The sequence below is a fragment of the Arabidopsis thaliana genome, chromosome 2 (assembly GCF_000001735.4).
Source record: "Arabidopsis thaliana chromosome 2, partial sequence".
NCBI lineage: Eukaryota > Viridiplantae > Streptophyta > Magnoliopsida > Brassicales > Brassicaceae > Arabidopsis > Arabidopsis thaliana.
The window spans coordinates 10,049,868-10,068,632 of NC_003071.7; the positions used below are offsets into that span (position 1 = coordinate 10,049,868).

At 32.6% G+C, this 18,765-nt stretch overlaps 5 protein-coding genes, 3 long non-coding RNA genes, 1 other non-coding gene and 1 pseudogene across 14 annotated transcripts; 5 read left to right on the forward strand and 5 right to left on the reverse strand.

The window, feature by feature from the left end:
- Nucleotides 1-78: 78 nt before the first annotated feature.
- On the reverse strand, nt 79-479 carry AT2G07935. The gene has a single exon (NR_140250.1). It is a non-coding gene; the product is annotated as an other RNA (long non-coding RNA).
- A 2,018-nt stretch (nt 480-2,497) lies between these two features.
- sks16 (SKU5 similar 16) lies at nt 2,498-5,560 on the reverse strand. 2 transcript variants are annotated; one of them, NM_001335859.1, is made up of 8 exons: nt 5,298-5,560; nt 4,897-5,006; nt 4,412-4,682; nt 4,200-4,299; nt 3,752-4,097; nt 3,309-3,674; nt 3,127-3,205; nt 2,498-2,920 (listed from the first exon to the last, which is right to left on the reverse strand). In NM_001335859.1, the coding sequence occupies exons 1-8, from the start codon at nt 5,457-5,459 to the stop codon at nt 2,714-2,716; spliced, it is 1,641 nt and encodes a 546-aa protein (NP_001324736.1). In that variant the 5' UTR covers nt 5,460-5,560; the 3' UTR covers nt 2,498-2,713. The 2 variants fall into 2 exon arrangements, with proteins under 2 accessions (NP_001324736.1, NP_565554.1); NM_127927.3 differs by having other exon boundaries at nt 2,592-2,920; nt 5,298-5,456.
- Nucleotides 5,561-6,549: 989 nt separating this feature from the next.
- Nucleotides 6,550-6,778, forward strand: AT2G07940. Its single transcript, NR_140251.1, has one exon. It is a non-coding gene; the product is annotated as an other RNA (long non-coding RNA).
- Nucleotides 6,779-7,674: 896 nt separating this feature from the next.
- RTNLB13 (Reticulan like protein B13) lies at nt 7,675-9,241 on the forward strand. Its single transcript, NM_127928.3, has 4 exons — nt 7,675-7,726; nt 7,866-8,052; nt 8,339-8,550; nt 8,994-9,241. The coding sequence occupies exons 1-4, from the start codon at nt 7,687-7,689 to the stop codon at nt 9,173-9,175; spliced, it is 621 nt and encodes a 206-aa protein (NP_565555.1). The 5' UTR covers nt 7,675-7,686; the 3' UTR covers nt 9,176-9,241.
- Nucleotides 9,242-9,578: 337 nt separating this feature from the next.
- AT2G23650 lies at nt 9,579-9,650 on the reverse strand. Its single transcript has one exon. It is a non-coding gene; the product is annotated as a tRNA-Met (tRNA).
- A 547-nt stretch (nt 9,651-10,197) lies between these two features.
- Nucleotides 10,198-11,955, reverse strand: LBD10 (LOB domain-containing protein 10). 3 transcript variants are annotated; one of them, NM_127929.3, is made up of 3 exons: nt 11,867-11,955; nt 11,666-11,718; nt 10,198-11,329 (listed from the first exon to the last, which is right to left on the reverse strand). In NM_127929.3, the coding sequence occupies exon 3, from the start codon at nt 11,308-11,310 to the stop codon at nt 10,375-10,377; it is 936 nt and encodes a 311-aa protein (NP_179946.1). In that variant the 5' UTR covers nt 11,311-11,329; nt 11,666-11,718; nt 11,867-11,955; the 3' UTR covers nt 10,198-10,374. The 3 variants fall into 3 exon arrangements, with proteins under 3 accessions (NP_179946.1, NP_001154530.1, NP_001323843.1); NM_001161058.2 differs by having other exon boundaries at nt 11,799-11,916; NM_001335860.1 differs by lacking the exon at nt 11,867-11,955 and having other exon boundaries at nt 10,204-11,329; nt 11,666-11,818.
- A 1,242-nt stretch (nt 11,956-13,197) lies between these two features.
- AT2G23672 lies at nt 13,198-14,211 on the forward strand. Its single transcript, NR_140659.1, has one exon. It is a non-coding gene; the product is annotated as an other RNA (long non-coding RNA).
- YCF37 (homolog of Synechocystis YCF37) lies at nt 13,288-13,996 on the reverse strand. Its single transcript, NM_127930.2, has one exon. It carries the CDS (start codon nt 13,941-13,943, stop codon nt 13,440-13,442), a length of 504 nt encoding a protein of 167 aa, NP_565556.1. The 5' UTR covers nt 13,944-13,996; the 3' UTR covers nt 13,288-13,439.
- A 68-nt stretch (nt 14,212-14,279) lies between the features above and the next one.
- AT2G23673 lies at nt 14,280-15,298 on the forward strand (annotated as a pseudogene). The gene is made up of 2 exons: nt 14,280-14,668; nt 14,759-15,298.
- A 951-nt stretch (nt 15,299-16,249) lies between these two features.
- AT2G23680 (Cold acclimation protein WCOR413 family) lies at nt 16,250-17,870 on the forward strand. Of its 2 annotated transcripts, NM_127931.3 has the most exons (4): nt 16,250-16,493; nt 16,586-16,699; nt 16,795-16,865; nt 17,032-17,870. In NM_127931.3, the coding sequence occupies exons 1-4, from the start codon at nt 16,375-16,377 to the stop codon at nt 17,295-17,297; spliced, it is 570 nt and encodes a 189-aa protein (NP_179948.1). In that variant the 5' UTR covers nt 16,250-16,374; the 3' UTR covers nt 17,298-17,870. The 2 variants fall into 2 exon arrangements, with proteins under 2 accessions (NP_179948.1, NP_001118373.1); NM_001124901.2 differs by having other exon boundaries at nt 16,250-16,699.
- Nucleotides 17,871-18,765: the final 895 nt, after the last annotated feature.

Genomic DNA, 18,765 nt, shown 5'->3' on the forward strand with positions numbered 1-18,765 from the left:
AACCATAAATATAATCTTATATTTACGTGTGCATACATTTTGGAGTTTGTGAACTGTTGGTTCAAATTTCCTTGGTTTTGTTTTGGAGAATACGTCGGAAGAGTAGTTAAAGCTTTAGAGAGCAAACGAGATCAAATTCCTAAATGGTTGGGAGATCACTTCAGGTTGGATAGGCTAAGGAAAGCCTTTAGGATGTGACTCAAGGATTAGGGACCTTCAAGGTTCTATATATGGAACTCTGGATGAGCATGTACTCAATAGCATGACAATGACCTGCATAAACTTCATCAAGTTTTTTCGTTTTCACATTTTGAAAAATGATTCCACTATTAGTATATATATATATCTAACACAATTCAAGGTAAGAGATAAAGATTTTCGGGGGTCGAAATAAACACTGAGAGTTTTATATGATTAAATAAAATGAGAGAAATATTATTATTTGTAAATCAAAACTGGTTTCGGTGGTGGAAATAGATCGAAACCTAAAGCAGAGTAACATGACTAAGGTCTTTGGTCCGACAAGGTCAGCAATGAGAACCGTCTCACGCCTAATCTTTGGTTTCCCCTTGACTTGGTATTATCAGTTTCCGTGACTAATACAATTAAGTAATTAACAATATCTATAGCTTAATTATACTTAATAATTTAGATAATTATGACAGCATAAGCAATTGAGTATATCTTTCATGTACAATGAACATACTTGATACATATACAAAAAAATCGTGCAACAGTTTCATTATCAGCTTTTGTTTTTTAAATTGAAGTTGAACTATACATTATACATACGATCGCTAAATGTAGTATATCACCGGCCTAAAAGTTGACTTGTTAGTATATAAAATCCAATCGAGCTGTAAGTGCTAAGATATATTTGAATTGTCAATATCACCCAGCTAATTAATAGATTTAGTAATTAATCTTCATCCAACTAACCACTAGACTTAGTTTTTAATTGTCATCTAATAATGCAGTATTAACTAATCAACATATATAAATTAGGAGACGAAGATAGAAAACTAAAGAGGAAAAATACTATAAATCAATAACGAATTAAGGGAAACGTAATCTACTTTTAACCAAATTTCAAATATTAGTACAAAGAATACTGTAATTTTATACGGGGTTTTTTTTACTCATATCATCTTATAAGTATTACATGATTCCTGTTTTTTTTTCTACACCACAGTATTTTTAATGTGTTACATCTAATTTATCAAATAAATTTTATATTTTCATAATATGTTTTTCATTTTGAATGTTGACATTTATTATTTTGGGGTTCTATAAAGAATAAAAGTTTAACGCATTTTCAATTATATTATCTCATAGTCGATTTAATATATGTTAGAAGAAAAAAAATAAAACAAAACTGTTTAATTTGACTGTATAACTAACTACCCACATAGCTCATTTAAATTAAACCCAATTTCATTATATAATTTGCTTACATTCTACCATACCATTATTTTTATCACTCGTCATCTCCCTTAACTTCTGAAATGGTATGCCACACACTCATCTTAAGATCTTTTATATGATTCACTTTTTATGTAACACTAAATTATCGGTTGTACTTTTCTGGAAACCTTTCAAGATAAAGTTGTCTTAAAATATTTTGGATTTGCATATAAGTGGACTAATCTTTTCCTTTCGCTGTAGTGGTAAGAAATTGTATATAATCAGCAGCACCCCCTAGATTCTTCACTCATGCCATCAAAATTTGGTGCTGGTAATATGATTTCATCGTTCGTTAGGAGAATGGAAATGGACTCATAAAGGCAATAAATATTCCTTTAATTAACAAAATAAAATAAATGTCCGTTTAAAAAAGTCCAAAGAAATGTAGATTGGGGACCTACGTTCTACATCTCTTTAGTAGGTGGATTTGACTCCACCATACAAATACAACATGTGGTTTATATCAACATTAGTAGGGTATGATTTAATGGCCAGTCTGTTTCATGGTTCTATTCATTTACTTTTGTGGTTTGTTTTGTTTTGATATGTTTTCTTTAATCTCTCATTCATTAGTATCATCGTTCTTTTCTTTTAAAATATTATATAACCGCTGATTTATCATTTTCAATTGAAGGATCAAATTATATCAACATTTTTACGACAAACTATCGTAAATTTTAAATAAAAATTCCAACGCATCAAATTATATGTTTGTGTTCAATTTAGAAGATACTTATCATCCGGGTTTTAGTCTAGTATTAACGTATAACTTGATTGCTAAAAGCCTAAAACGATCCATAGAGTTTTGTGTCTAAGGTGTCAACGAAATATTGACAGTTTTGCCATTTAATATAAATAAAAATAGCGGAGATTTCCAAAACGTCAAGTAATTTATATCCCATGGTGTTGAAAAATTAGTGACTTTTATCCAAAACGTGACTTTTTTTTTCTCGACACCAATAAGGACGTATACATTGTATAATGGAGCCCAGGTAGTGCTAATTCTTGTTAAGAAATATGTCATCAATCTTGTCTCGGAAAAAATATAGACAAAACTAGTTATTGTTTCTTGTTGATTAATTGGTTTACAAATCGTTATGCTCGTGATTTGAAACACATCACTCAAAACTTATAGAAGTGTCTTTTTGTTCAACGTTAACGTCACACCCTCGTGACTTAATTAATACTGTAATAACCTATAAATATAATAACCATATCACGATAAGGGAATTTATTGATAAAAATATATCTAAATCAAGCGGGGATGTTTGGCCTTGCCGCAAAAGAGAACATTAACAGGAGGCTCGGATTCAGTGTAAAGAGACTTCTCGTTGTTCCATACACGAACATAGAGTTCTTGTCCTAAGTATCTCCTTGACCATATTTGTGACCTCAAATTCCACATTCCCTTATTGTCTAATGATACCAATATGCTCGTCCACGACATTGGATAAACCTATTTTTACACACATATAGAGAACATTTAGAACCATAGATGTAGTTATATATGCATGATTACTATATTTTAGGTTTCAGATCGGCCCGCAAAATCAAATCAGGTATTATATTGGGTGGGAACGTTTTGGGCTTTAAATTGACCAACTAGACAAATTTTTCTTTCTTGTGAAATAAAAAACTACCAGTGTTGTTTTTAGGATTTACCTGAAAAGTGTGCCTTGAAACAGCATCAACCAAATTATAACCTCTCCTCTTAGCCATGTTCCATGTGCCCGACCCGTATCTGATTATATGTCAAAACTTCATCAATTACTCTAACAAACAAATTTGATTGATCGAGAGCAATATGGAGGGATAATGGGAAAAGAATTAGGCTTAGTTATTACCCAACAACATATGCACTAGTGCCGTCAAGGTGCCAAGATTGTATAGATCCCTCGTTGTTCTGGAACACGAATTCGACGTACTCATGGAGAGCCACATCAAAGACCGAAGTTCCGAGAATGGAGGGTCCTGGTGTGGGAATGTTCATAATGGTTTTGAAATTGAACACCCCGGGAATGTTGAACCAGTCGGCTAATTTCAATGGAGTTGCTGGGTTAACGTAGGACACACGGTTCACTGTGTACCGAAGTTTCCCATTGATCATGGCTCTTCCGTTGGCTAAAACAAAAGTTCGATTTATCGGTATAGTACCGTAGTGAAAGGATCCTTGTGGATTTGGCCTTGCTGCATTCGCCGTCAAATTTAGCCTAAATATCACCTTTCAAATGAGGTGTTGCACGAAATTGTTCGGTTTAATATTGTGCGATCAGATAGGATAAATTACCTGATGGTTCTTGCTTGTTTCATGGACCAATGGATATGGTAAGTAGGACCAATGGGAAGGGGATGTGATGGTCTGATTTTGGAACCTTGGTAGCTGAGGATTCCTGTGGTGGTTAGTATAGGTTTGGTAAACCGAGTTGAAGCCACGATGAAGTAGTCCTTCACTGGAGCCTTCAATGTGACCAACACGGTCACAGACTGGCCAACGTGTATGTCAAGCGATTCATAGACCTCTTGCAGAGTGTGAGAACCTTCTACTTCGACGAGAGTCATCATGTGTCCTTGTATCCTAAAGTTAATCGATGTCGATATCCCAACATTCGATATCCGAAACCTATATATCTTGCCTTTACAAACACCAAAAACATATCATCAATTAAGATATCAAATAGCTGAGAGTCTGAGAGTTGAATTAAGGAGGAAAGTGGATCTTGGTGATGAGGATATACCATGTTGACCGGTAAAGACTAAACCTTTAGAAGCACCGTTGATGAGAAGACCATCCGGAGGAGGAAGAGCACGACTTGAGTCGAGCCTCCTTTGCAGTTCCTGTCAAAAACAATAACAAGAGGCTGAAATATTCAGATCGCTTAGTTCAACCCTAAAAGTAATTTGGTTACTTGGGAAATAAGTTAACTCGTGTATTAAGGATTCTTTGTACCTTATGTCCCATCTTGTACCAATCACTGACGAGGAGAGTGAAGTCAGCGTCTGGTTTAGGGTAAGGAACGAAGATGACTGACCTCTGGTTAACGTTAAGTGCACCAAAAGCACCACTTGCTCTATGCATCGACGTTGAAGCAAAGTATGCATAAGTACCGATTTGGTCCTTAAGTTGAAAATGGTAAGTCCAACTCGATTTTGGTTGGATCGGACAGTTTGTTCCCAAAACACCGTCTTGCCACGACATCTTCCTCTGTTTAATTCCGTTCCTACGCATTTTCGAAAGTGTCAAGTTCTAGTTCTCTGATTGGTAAATGGTTTTGTGATTCCATAGTTTTTTTTTGTCTAAATACTAACTAATTTATATGTATATTAAAATAAAAATATGAAAAATATCGGTAGCTTATTCGAATGATCTAGTTTTTTTGTGGGATAAAATTTGAACGAGTGATCTAGTTGCATATGCTAAAACATTTTACGTACCAGGTGATGAGGAAAGGTTCGTCAAGCTTGTTAATGACATTAACAACGATATTATTGTTTGTTACACCTTCAATTGGAGGACCAGGGAACTGGCCATTAATAAGAATAACCTGAAAAACAATATAAGATCAAAATTTTGATTATATTAATTAATAGTGATTGAAACAGAACTAAATAAGATTAAAGAGATGGTAATGTAGAAGTGGTATAAGAGTGTTGGTTTCCGTTATATATCGGGTCTAGTCTCTCTTTGGTACAAAATGTTATTTTTAAAAATCGAAATACCTAAAGTCTGCTTTTGAAAATTGGAAAAAACACCCGGAACTGCCACGGTTTATAAAGAAAAAAAATACTAAAAATTAAGAAAATGCATAGGAAAAATAGACAGAACAATGTATAACCTGTTGAGGAACACCTAAAGGCGATCTGGTTCCATAAGTAACAGTCCAAGTGAAGAAAAGGTAGGGGTCCTCTGCGTTTATCACAAAAACAGAGCTGAAGCAATAAGCTAATAAGAATCCTAGAAGCAGTAGATGTTTCTGCTTCATTGTTGAGATCAACATAGAGTTTAAAAGTGTAATTGAGATTGCACCAAGGTTAAGCTTTAATACAAGTGACGAAGTGAGTATGGAATAGAGAAGTAATTACGGGAAGTGAGGAAGTAGGTTCATATTGTAAATCCCCATGCATGCATATGTACAGAAAGGCACCAATGCTCTTTTGCGCCGTACTTCATGCATTTGCCGCAAACAGTATTTTCTTTTTCTTTAGATATACCTAATAGATTTTTATGAGTTGGGAAAATATGATCGAAATCTATGAATTATTATGGTGTTCATATCATATTCACGTCACTGATTTTTTTTTATATGTAAATCTTGTTTCAGTAAATATTATTTTAAAAAATTATATGAGTTAGAATTTCATTACTCGACAAGATAATTACCTTTCCTGGTAGTACTAATTAAGTGTATGAATTATTGTAGATCTATTTTCAAATAAATTGTTGAAACGAAAAACTCTAATCGAATAATTTCAGTGAACTATATATCAATTATCATGCAGAAGAAATTAATTTGTAGAAATGATTTAGGAGTGCTAATTCTATAAACACATCGATTTTGAAATAAATTATTGAACCTAAACACTAATCGAATAGTGTCAATATATTTAGGGAATTTGGTCGACAAAAAAAAAGAAGGGGGAATTGCTTTAAGAGTGTTATATTTTAAATTGTATAAAATATAGTTTTGGAATGGCGTTGGTCAGTAAAAGAAAAGTTATAGTCACCGCCACTAACCGCTTCTCATTTAATGCACCATTGGGTCATGAAATTTGACTTTGATTACAAGTTTTCATTTTTTTTGTTCATCAGATTACAAGTTTTCATAAATGTAAAAAAGGGAAAACAAAACAAAAAAGCAACTCGAAGAATCATAGATATTCATCCTAATTCAAATATGAAAAAATTATGTATCATTGTAAAATGCGAAATTGCCCCTAATTTGGACTTGCTTGGCAAAACAAATTGACATCAAAACAAGTTTTTTGGCTCAATTATAATTTTTGTTTACTCAAATTCATGAATATATAACTGTCACAATACACAAATCAGCATTAATTCTAAAGAACTAAACTGAAGGTAACTTGTGGATATGGCGAGGCATCCCTAAAAGGAATCACATTGAGGATCCAAATTTATTGTTTAATTAATCACACATGAATGCGTCACCAATACTCTCGGGTTTTTCATGTTGCTCTTCTTCAGATCAATTAGTTATTAATGTATTATAAGAAAACAATAGAAACATGAACTCGATCCGATGAAGCCTCCTAGAACCGTCAAACTCTAATTCTCACCGTCTCCGATGCTAATTTAGAGGTTTATTCCATTTCAATCTTATTTATTCACCTTCGATCCCTTTTTCTAGGTCCTATGACAAAATTTCTTTTATTTTTGGCAAACTTTTATTGTATTTAAAACATTTTTAGTTTATTTAAAAGATACATTATTTTAATACTAATTAGACTACTTTGGTAAAAAAAAATATTTGAAAATGCCAAATGGTAAAATTGTAAATCATTTAAATTACCGACAAAAAAAAGTAAATCATTTAAATTACCGACAAAAAAAAGTAAATCATTTAAATTATTTTATTTGCAACCAAACATTTAAACTAGATAAGTCTTTGACTGGTTACCTAGTCAAGAAGATAATAAAATTTACACAAAAAAATTCTTTTACTTCTACTGTAAACTGAATGAGTGAAATAGTCAGTTCTAATATAAACTTTAAAGCGCAAAAACTAAAAGAGAACGAGAAGAAACTAGGACAGACTTCTAAATAATATTTATAAACTCGTTCAAGAGATTAGAGAAAACGAAAAAATCATCTGGAAATTGCGTTAAGTTGATTAAATTCACACATTTTGTAATGGGTCAAAACGAGTTAATTAGTCCTACTTTTTCTATAATTATCCAAGTCATCAGATTTACTATCCAAGCGAACGAACTAAAGCTCCTCGAATTTACTCGTCATCGAATAGTCCTAGCTACAAGAGGCTTCATATGTTGAACATCAGAACATAGTTTGATTATCAAGCAACACATATCAATCATGCATGACTTCCACGTCACCACAACCTTACCACGACGTGTTACACTATGAGCTAATGAGAAATATTTCTCTCAGAATCTGGTCTAAGTTATCAAATTCCAATAAATATATATCATCATCCATAATTTTCTTATTTTTAATATCCATCGTTCAGCTATTATCAAAAAACAGCCATGGCCAACGACGTGACCAAAGATCCAACACCCAAATCTGGTAAGAAAAAATAGTTTAAGAAACATGATGCCAAAAAATATAAAATTCTTTATCGACTAATTAAAGAAATAATTAAATCAGATTTTATACTTAATTTAATTTGATCTTGTCCTTGTTATTTTCATAAATTACATTGAAGACATTGTGGAGGATATTTACTTATGGAGGAGGAAGAAACTGGCCTTCTCTACACTCCTGGTCTCAACATCGACATGGATTTTACTTAGCTTTTATGGTTTCACTACCATAACCATTGTATCTTGGATCGGCATCGCAGTCGTCTCTATGATTTTCCTCTGGGGGAGTTTACTTCGCCTTCTCAGCAAGTAATTAATTATTTTCCATTTCAAACTATTTGAAGATCTCATGCAAGAAAATAAGTATTTTAAAATAAATTTGTTGTGTCAAAAGATCATTAAAAACACCTTAAAACCCCCATAAATTTAATACACATACTCAAAGAAATTCTGATATTAAATATAATTTCTGATTCGTATATGTTTGGTTTCATATGCACTAGCTAGTTGTTCATGTTATAAATATAGTCCATGTTTGAACGGAACACTTTATTAAAGATGGTCTTATAAATTAAGATGATTAATTTTCGGACAGGGTCGAACCGGAACTATCAGGATTAGAAGTATCGGAGGAGTTTGTAGTGGAGACAGTGAGGTCTTGTCGGATGCTAATGGAAGAAATGGTTAGATGGATGTTTCGAGTCGGTGCTGAGAGTGAATGGTTTGTTTTCGCGAGAACCGTTTTAGGTTTTTGGATCTTGTCAAGAATTGGGAACCTTCTCGATTTCCATACTTGTCTCTTCATCGGTAAGTAACTAATTTTGTAGTTACTGATTAATCCATTACTTGTCTCTTCATCGGTAAGTAACTAATTTAGTAGTTACTGATTAATCCATTATTAGTTCATTAGATTAATTTAATTATTAATCATCTGTTTACCATTAATTGTTAATGGTCGTGGTAATGTTCTTAATATGGTCATGCGCTTTGTGGTCTAGTGGCAACACGTTCCAAGTTTGATTCACCTGCTGGGCAAAATTGCAATACATTTTCCTGAACATCCACATGAATTGCAATAAAGTCAGAATGCTTTTAATGCTATAAATTCATATTTTCATCAGAAGATTATAGTCTTTACTGTACAATATATTTTAACATGAAAAAAGAACTACATTAAAATACATTAGACTATGTGTTTTTAAGATGGTTTCAAGTAGATGTGATTCATGTTTCTTGATTCTCTGATACAGGTTTGGTGATGGGGTTGACGGTTCCAAAGTTGTGGGAAGAGTACGGAGATCAAATACAGAAGCATTTGGGTAGCCTTAAAGATAAATCGAAGGGAGCGTATAATACAACTCATGAGAAGATTTTGGAAATGAAGAATAAGTTACACCATGGTACAGAAGAGAAAGTGAAAAAATCAGAGTAGATTTTACTTGTCTTTTACTGTAAAATATATGTGTTACAAGTTACATATATGTAAATTGTAACCAAATTTGGTCGACTTTACCTGTGTCTTTTACAGTTTCCAAACAAACAAAAAAAAAAAAAAAAAAAAAAAAAAAAAAAAAAACCAATAATAAATAACAGAAACCAAAACAAGATGAGAAAGGGAAAATTGCATAAAAGCCATATCGTTATAAGTGTAAGGTGATTTACTACTCTCTACCAAAAAAAAAGTTTAAGGTGATTTACAAGTATGTAATTCTGTTGTTGGGCAGGCGAAGATATTAGGGTCCGTCTCATAATTGAAGACCCAGTATATTTTGTTGTTGGGCCGAGCTCGGCCCTTAAACTGATAAAAAAACAAAACAAAAAAACACGAAACATTTTATCAGAGCCAGGTTTCGATCCTGGGACCTGTGGGTTATGGGCCCACCACGCTTCCGCTGCGCCACTCTGATTTGATGTTAACTAAGCTACAAATATGATATGTATACATTTACTTTAGGTAAACGTTAAATAGCCCGTATTTTACTGTACGCTTTTATTCTTAACTTCAAAACTAATTTGTTTCCGATACGATGATTAAACGTTTTTCTCCTTTCTCCAATACTGTATTTAACGTTTTCAAGAGACACAATTATAAGTTGCGTGGCAGAATTGAAAATTTTGATTAGTGTGTAACGACAAAATCGCAAAATGATAAAAACAGAATGCATGGATAATATCTCTGCTCTGCTCAATCGGTAATTCCTTCATAAACTCTTTTAATCTTACCATTGTTGAAAATATTTTTGAAAAAAGAAAAATAATTAACAAGTGGTTCATTACGGCATGTCCCTCATGACTACAAGTAAAGTCTATCCCAATCAGAGTACATTAGGTTTCATGCTGAGGTTGTATGATCATATCATTTGCTTGCTTTGGTTGGCTTCAAAAATAATACACAATCCATTCTCTGAAAATAGCTCGAAAACTTCTCAACCATAGCAAAAATCCGAGTCGATTCTGTGGCATTATAGACAATTGATGCGAATTCAGATTGCTTAATTTGTAGATGCAAATAGCGAGAATGAATAATACCATTTGATTATTAAAAAAAAAAACCAAATAGATCCTCAAGAGTTAAGTAAACTATCCAAGAAAATAGGAATTTTTTTTTGTTCTCCTAAATGCATTTAGGTCTTAAAAACTAGCTTCCTTGTTCTCAGACATCCTCCATTTAACCGGTGGCTCAAGCTCTTCCTCCTCCTCTTCGTCATGAAGATTCTCTTGTCCCATTGGTTGCATCAAGAACTGTCCTTCCTCTGTTTGTTCTTGACCTTCTTGTAATGGAGGCTGAAGCATAAGCTGTGTCTGAAGCTGATCATGGTTGATATGACCATGCTCTGTCTCTTGACCCATCTGATAAGCATCACCAAAGCTTCCTAAAGCAAGAGATGGTCCAGACAACGAACCACCAGCACCTTGATCATTCACATCCATTTGGTTAAAACCCGTGGCTGTAACCGAACCATTGTTGTCTATTCCGTAACCATTGAACATCCCTTGTTGATCTCCTCTCTCCAACATCATTGCAGCCATTCTCTGTGCATCAGAAGCTATGAATTGCAACTGCTCATCTTGCGGTTGTTGATGATGATGTTGCTGAGACATGTTTGGTTCGCGTATCATCAAAGGTTCTCCTTGAGGGATCACTCCTGGTGGCATTCCTTCCATAGACATCATGAAATTGGGAGGAGGATTGTTACCTATAGGAGGAAGATAAGGCGGCGGAATCACAGCATCGGGTCCCAAGTAACCAACAAGCTCTTCTTTAGCAGTGAGAAGATCTTGTTGAATTTTCTTGAGGTATTGTTGTAAAAAAGAAATGAGACCAACACATCCATAGATTGGGTCACGGATACGCGCTTCCGCTTCATAAAAGAGGGAATTAACAGTGTCTTCGCGTTGATCAGGTGGAAGATCGTTGAGGATCTTGGTTACATTGCTTGCTCCAAAAACTCGGTGAACAAAGATAAACTTTTGAGGATTAGTTGGTGGAAAATACGGCGCAAACACACATTCTTGAGTGCATTTACGCCTCAAGAGCTTACATGCTGCACAAGGTGTTGAAGCCATCCCCACTTAAGACACAACACTATCAAAAATTTAAGAATGGAATTAAGACAAAGAGAACAAGGGAAATAACATGTAAGAAATATCTTGAAGCACAAGAAACACAAAATCATATACGTTTTAGCTTTCAACACAAGAAACCAAAAACCAGGCAAGAACATTTACATCACCCTTTGAATCAACCACATTAGATCAACTTTCTCAACAACAAAAAAGAAACAGAACTATGAAAATTTAATTATGAAAAAGAAAACATAGTTATGAAATTAAATCAATTTTCAACCAAATCAATCAATCTATATATATGAGAGAATTAAGAAATGTGATCAAATAAAATTAAAGAATCAAGAAATCGCACCCGCTCGTTCGAGAACACCGATCCTGTTCTCTTATGACCTTGGAGGATGGTACCTGAAATAACATTACTATTTAGAAAAATTCAACCAAAAAAATTGAAATCAGAATGATCACCTAAAATAATATAGAATTACTGGATTTTTGGGAGAGAGTGAGAGAAAATGAAGGAGAAAAAAAGACAGAGATTTGCCAAGTACAGTGCCTGAGGAATCGTGAAGATTGATTACAAAACTAAGGAACAAATGACGGAAATGTTTCTGAGAAAATTTTAAGGAGACAAAAATGAGATTTAGAAAACCTTAAAACACATCAACAAGAAAGAGAGAAAGATAGAGACATCGTGTTACAAAGTTACACACGTGTGGTCAAATTTAAATCTAAACCGCTTATGCAAATTGTTTTTTTTTTTGTGACTGATAAAAAATTTGAAGTATCATTTGATAAGTTAGCAATGATATTTTAAGCTGCATAATTAGTAGAAGACTAATTCAAATTTCATAGGAAAAGAAAATCAAATTTGTTTACAATGGAGAAAAAGTGAGTTATTTTTAGATATTTCTTTTATATTTTTAACTGATTTACTAGGTCTTGAATTTTTAACTTTCAAATTTAGAATCTAAAAAAATAATATACCCCATTCTTTAGCATTTTTTACAAGAACTCTTCAAATAAAGAATGAGAAATTAGCATTTAAAATTTGTGAAATTTATATAAAAGGATCATTTGAAAAGTATAATTCATTACTAGTTACGAATAGTATTTTTACTGTCTCTAATACATCATTGATTCAATATGATACAATGTAATTAGTAAAACATTAATTAATGATAACAAAAGTGTATTAGAGTTTTAATATAAAAAATATTAGAGTCTGTAAATATTTCATTGATTTAAACTTCTACAATATAATGTATTCAGTGAAGGTACAACCTGATAATGCAGAAGTTTGACAACTGAAACATAGAAAATTTAACTTGAACGGGTTATAGATATTTCATTCTTGTAACTAATATTCTTTAGTAATTTACATGAAGAGTTCATATAGATACTAGAGAATAGCTTATTCTTCCTCTCTATTTTTTGCCTCCAATAATAGCATTATAAAAGTATAAAATTGAAAGAGTAAAGAAGATAAATCAACGTTCCTAACTACTTTTCATTGATTTAAACTTGATGAAATAAAATCAAGAACATTTACTTTAAATTCTCTAAATACTTTATTGATTTACAAAACTTGATACAATATTAAGAGTCAAGATTTAGTTGATAATAACACAAGAATATTATGTCTTGAATTTAACTTGAATGGTTGATAAATATCTTTAAGAAAACTAAAAAAAATCTTATTTAGTATTGATACTATTTATTTTTTTAATACATTGATACTTGTAACTTATGATTATAATTATATATTATAATATATGTTTTATAGTTTTATATAAGTTTTGTGATTTTAAGACATTATGATCAAGACTTTAAATGCAAAATAAAAATTGTTTTGATGTTAATAATATTATTCAACTTTAAACTTGAGGCTTGGTAAACTTAAAAATGAAATGTGCTTTGAAAATGCTATAAGCCATAAGCTATAAGAGCCACACAATTTACTTATTTCCGATAAAAATCAAAACCGAAGCAAAATAGACCACATAATTCTGATCTTCTTCATCTCTAGGTATATGGTTTATGATATTACAAAACATAATTAACAGCAAAAATTTAGACAAATATTTCTTTAACTCCAACACAAAAGTACACATAGCATTAGGTTATTCCTAAGATTTCTGGGCTTCTGGTCCTAAAATCCCATTCACTACTGACGTAGCGACAAGAACTCCGACGAACTCAGCCGCCACGACGGCTCCAGCTTGTGTCAATCCATTAAAGCTAACCGCCGTCACGATTTCCTTCTCTGCCGTCTCTACACCTCTCTCCGCCGCTTCTAATCCTTTCTCCGCCGCATCAACGCCTTTCTCCGCCGTCTCAAAGCCTTCTTTCACGATCTCCACCGCTTCTTCTTCTGCTTTCTTCAGTTTCTTTCTTATACCAAATAACGGAATATTCTCCGCCATTGATGCAGGCTGAAGTCCCGTCACTACCGTCGCTGCCGTCAACGAAAATAACAGATTCCTGCGAGAGGCGCCGGTCAGCGAGAACGAAGAAAGCGCGGGTTTGTTAGAATGCGCCGCTCGTGGGCTAACATGCGCGGTTCTTGCGCAACGCGCCTGAAGAGCTCCACTGCCGCCGCTGAGTAAAGAAAGCGAAACAGTCGAAGCCATTTTTTAGATGATCTCACAAGAAACGAAAAAAGCTCTCAGATGTGAAATAGAAAATACGAAAAGTTTTGATAATATATAAGATAACAAAATAATTTCATTGTCAATTGACGTGACACGTCATCTCCATTGAGATTCTTTGATAAATGGGTATAAAAAAGATTATAATTAAAGAATAATAAAACATTTTGTACGTTAAATCCAATTTATTTTATTTATTTTCAATCCACTTTCAGCCCCAAAACTCAGCAAAATAGATTTTTTCTGAATGAAAAAAAAATAAAAAAAATCCATGTACACAAATTAGACTTCGGTTTTGGGTCTTCTTGTTCTGTCTCTGCTTTTATATAACTTGAGTTCTGCTTTGCTTCTGTGTTTCTTTAAATTTATTATAAAAATGGAAAAGATTGAGTTTTCTAAATGAGCTCCAAGTAGCTGTAGAGAAGCTAATCCACAGCTACGGAGTCCTAGTTATGGTCACGTTGTTCCTAAGATGGATCGCATCCTTCGCTGCATTGTCAGTCATATGTTTCAGATTTAAAATATTTTGATCTTATGTATAAGTCTTCTTCTTATTTTTTAATATATTTATTGCTTATATTTTGTTTTGGGAGTCTTTTGATGATACTGGATCAAACGAAATGGAAGTACTCAAACAATATGTTAACTTCGCTATTAGCTCCTTACCTCTTCTGTAGCCTTCCTTTAGTTGTTTTCCAATTCTTGAGGTAACAATTCATACACACAAAAAATACCTTTTGTTGTTGTTCTTGAGTATGTAACAATGATCGGATTAAGTATTTGATTTGTATTTTCAGGACCGGGTTTGGGACATGGATCGCTCTCCTCAGTCATTCTCAGGCTTTTCCTCCCAAACCGTTTTTCTGGTTAACAACCTTAGAATAGTACCAATGAGATTTGAAACAATATTAGTTACGATATTAATAGTCTTCAGTGTTGATATATAGTAATGTTAGAGAACAGTTTGCGATATGAATATTTATTCTATTTAAACTAGTAAAGGTAGGCAATCCGGTTTAGAGGCTTCGCACGATTACTCGTTACTCGTTACTCGTCTAGTACACGTTACTTGCTTCGTACCACCTTGAGAAAATAAGTACCCGTTACTCGTTTTCTCTTTATCATTTTATATACATACATTTCGTATTGTATTAGTTTTTAAAAACATATTTAAAATTTAGATTAAAAAAATAAAGTAAATTTTAAGCAGGTTAAAAACATGACAAATCATCAACAAGTACTCAGCAAGTAACTCGCAAGTAATACAACAAGACAAGTAACTCGTATGTAATCATTTTTTAGCAAGCACTTGAAATTAGGGGTACAGAGCAAGTCAAGTAACAAAGATCCCTAAAATAGCGGCTACTTTGCCTTGTGCCCACACTTTTACAGTTTAAAACTTTAAATGTTTTAGTTTTTGGTTTCTTTGGGGTTAAAACTGAAATCATAAACAACCAACTGTAACTTGTATATATGTTTGCTATCGGTTCAGATATTGATAAAAAAGAATTAAAACTATTTTAAGATTACAATCATTTAATTTGATTATATCCCCTTTTAAATTTTAATACGTATATTTTTGAAATAATATTTTTTTTCAAAAATTGTTTGATTTGTTTGTTTGTGTTTTTTTATATGAAATTAAGTGGTTTTATAAACAAACTTTGGTTCAATTTGGTTTTAACTACTTTGATTTGTTTTCTTTTTTTTACTTACATTTAATTATTAATGTTTTGCACACCCCAAATCAATTGGTGTCTTTTTGCAGACTCGCTAGAGCTTCCGAGTGCAACGATTCTTCTTACTGTGGTTACACCAAATTTCTTAGTGGAAATAGTCAGAGACAAACTAAGAGATAAAGGAAGTGTGTGCCTTTTCACGAGCATGTACTTTCTCAGTAGTCACACTAAAGCTTGTGGCTTCTTTATGGTTGGTCGTAACTCAGTTTTGCATCAAATATTGGAAACTTTCCGTTTAAGGAATTATAAAGATGTATTATTGTTTAATTTTTCGGTTTTGATGATTTTGTTTGCGTTTACATTTGAAGAAAAAACGAAAAAAAAAAAATCATTGTTAATTTTTAGGGGTGGGCATTTCGGTTTAACTTCAGGTTTGGTTTAGCATTTTGCAATGTAGTTTTGGAATATCTTCTCAAGACTTTTTCAACTATGGATGGCTTAAAAATAATTTTAGCAGTCCATGACAATGACAAAATCATATACAAAATGTCAAATCTAGATATAAAGAAAGTTCCTCGTGTTGAATCCCTTTTTGGTTATCAAAAAAAAAAAAAAAGTAACCATAAATACGAAGACTTCGGTTTTGGGTCTTCTTGTTCCTTTTTATAACTTGAGTTCTTCTGCTCTGCTTCTGTTTTTTTTGTATTTTGGCTTCTTTTAGTTCATATTGAAAAATGGAAAATATTGAGTATCTGAATGAGATCCAAGCCGTTGCGGGGAAGCTAATCCACAGCTATGGAGTCCCAGTTATGATCACGTTGTTCCTAAGATGGCTCGCGTCCATCGTTGCAGTGTCAGTCATGTCTTTCATATTTTAAACATTTGGATTTATGTTTAATTTTTAATTTTTTAATGTTGGTTTACTTCTTTTATTTGTGTGTAAAGTTTTCTTATGATATTGGATCAAACGAAATGGAAGTACTCAAACAATATAATGGCTTCACTATTAGCTCCTTACCTCTTCTCTAGCCTTCCTATTGTTATTTTTCAGGTCTTGAGGTAACAATCAATACACGCAAAGTACTTTTTTTGATGTTGTTGTTCTTGTGCATGTAACAATGATCAGATTAAATATTTCGATTTTGAATTCGCAGGAACGGGGTTGGGAAATGGATCGCTCTCCTCACCGTTATTCTCAGGCTTTTTTTACCAAACCATTTTCATGGTATGTAATCTTATAACATCTAGAACATAAATAATCTTCAAAGTTTATATTATATAAGATATAAATAATCATTCTATTAAGTATCGTATGGGTGGATAACCCGATTTACGGTTTGGTTCAAATCTTTTTGTGTATTGCTTAACTAAAAGTTAATAACAAATTGCAGAATCGCTAGAGATCCCGGGTGCTACAATTCTTCTTATTGTGGTTACACCGAGTGACATAGGGGCAATATTCAGAGACGACCTGAGATATACGGGAGGTGATGTGTGCCTTCTCACGAGCTTTTACCTTATCAATAAACACACTAAAGCTTGTGGTGGTATCAAAAACTCATTCACTCAAAAGGACAAAGTCACTTACAGCATTTGTTTGTGGATTCTGTTTGTCTACCCTATTTTGTCCTCATTTGCTGCCCTCTTCTACTTATAAGAACGCAACGATCTTGCTGATATTGTGATCAGTGGTCTTATAAGCTGGCGAAAGATAGATGGAACCGAGTTCTTATGCCGAGTTTTGATACAGAAAGCAACTCCCAAGTTCAGAATAATGTTTTTCTAGTAGGAGTAAAAAAAAGAAGTATACCGAAGTAACTTTGACAACCCATTTTTTCGATATCAGTTCATATATATGAGAATTAAGACAGGTATCTTAAACCTATATATATGTAATACATATCGATCTTAGTTTTCTTAAACACAATTTTCTCATTTCAATTTTCAAGTATTAAAAGTAAATTATGAACTCTTTATAACCTGAACTAATAATTTATCATTTTCTTACATAACCAATAATTAGGAAGATCTTGAATGATTATGGAAAAAGAGATCTATGGGCCAAGACAACCTTACATCATTGATGATTGAAAAATGCTGATCCTAAAGCTATAATGGGAAGTTTCATGGCAATGTCAAGTACAAGCTTTTGCCATTGAATCTTGGCAACAAAACAACAATTGAATCCGACAAAGTAAAAAAGGGTATCCCACTCCTTGAGAAATACAAAAAAAAAAAAAAAAAAGAAATACAAAATGATAAATATTAAAGATCATACAATATGGAATATTTAAATAAATATCTCATTTATTCAAAATTTTAAGAAAAATAGTTTTTGTTTAATGTTTGTGGCTAATTAATCAAAGTCTGGAATTAATTCCCACTAATTGATCCTATAAACACTCATATAATACAACTACTATGCTTACAAAAGTAATCTTTCTTTATTACCATGGAAGTTCATTTGCTAAAAATGGATTTTGTACTTAGGAGACTAAATTTTGAATAAAAAAATATCTAAAAATTAATTTTGAAGGTTTTACTCATAATCCCACATTATATAAGAAAAAAACAAATTTAGACCAAATACCAATTTAATCTTTTTCTCTGCAGTCCATGATTTGCCTGTTGGTCTCTTCCTACTAATTGCTTTAGACAACTTTGCTTGTTCCATATATATACAGCAAAAAAAATCATAATAATAATTACTACCCTTTAGCTTTCCAAAGTTAAGTAAGAGCTTTGACCAATATTCCGGATCTTATTCCTTGCACACACGTGATGTAACCAGAAATTTGCGTTGGAAATTAAGTTTCAATCTGTTTCTTATCATTTATATAAAAACAATCGGATAAAAGTGAAGAATTATACTACTCAGAAAATTAGAAGAAAAAAAATCAGCTAATTAGTCTAAAACGTAACGACGACCATTTCAATATTTATAACTTTAAACTTTATCAGAAAAGTTATTCATACCTTTTGGGGGTAAGACTATGAGAGATTAATGTATCATCCATGAAGCTTACAAAAGCGTACGCAGTGCTGTGACGTTCTCTTTCTTCTATTTCACGCAAAACTTTACAAGTTAAAAGAGAAGTTCCTGATTAACTTAATGCAAAAGAGAA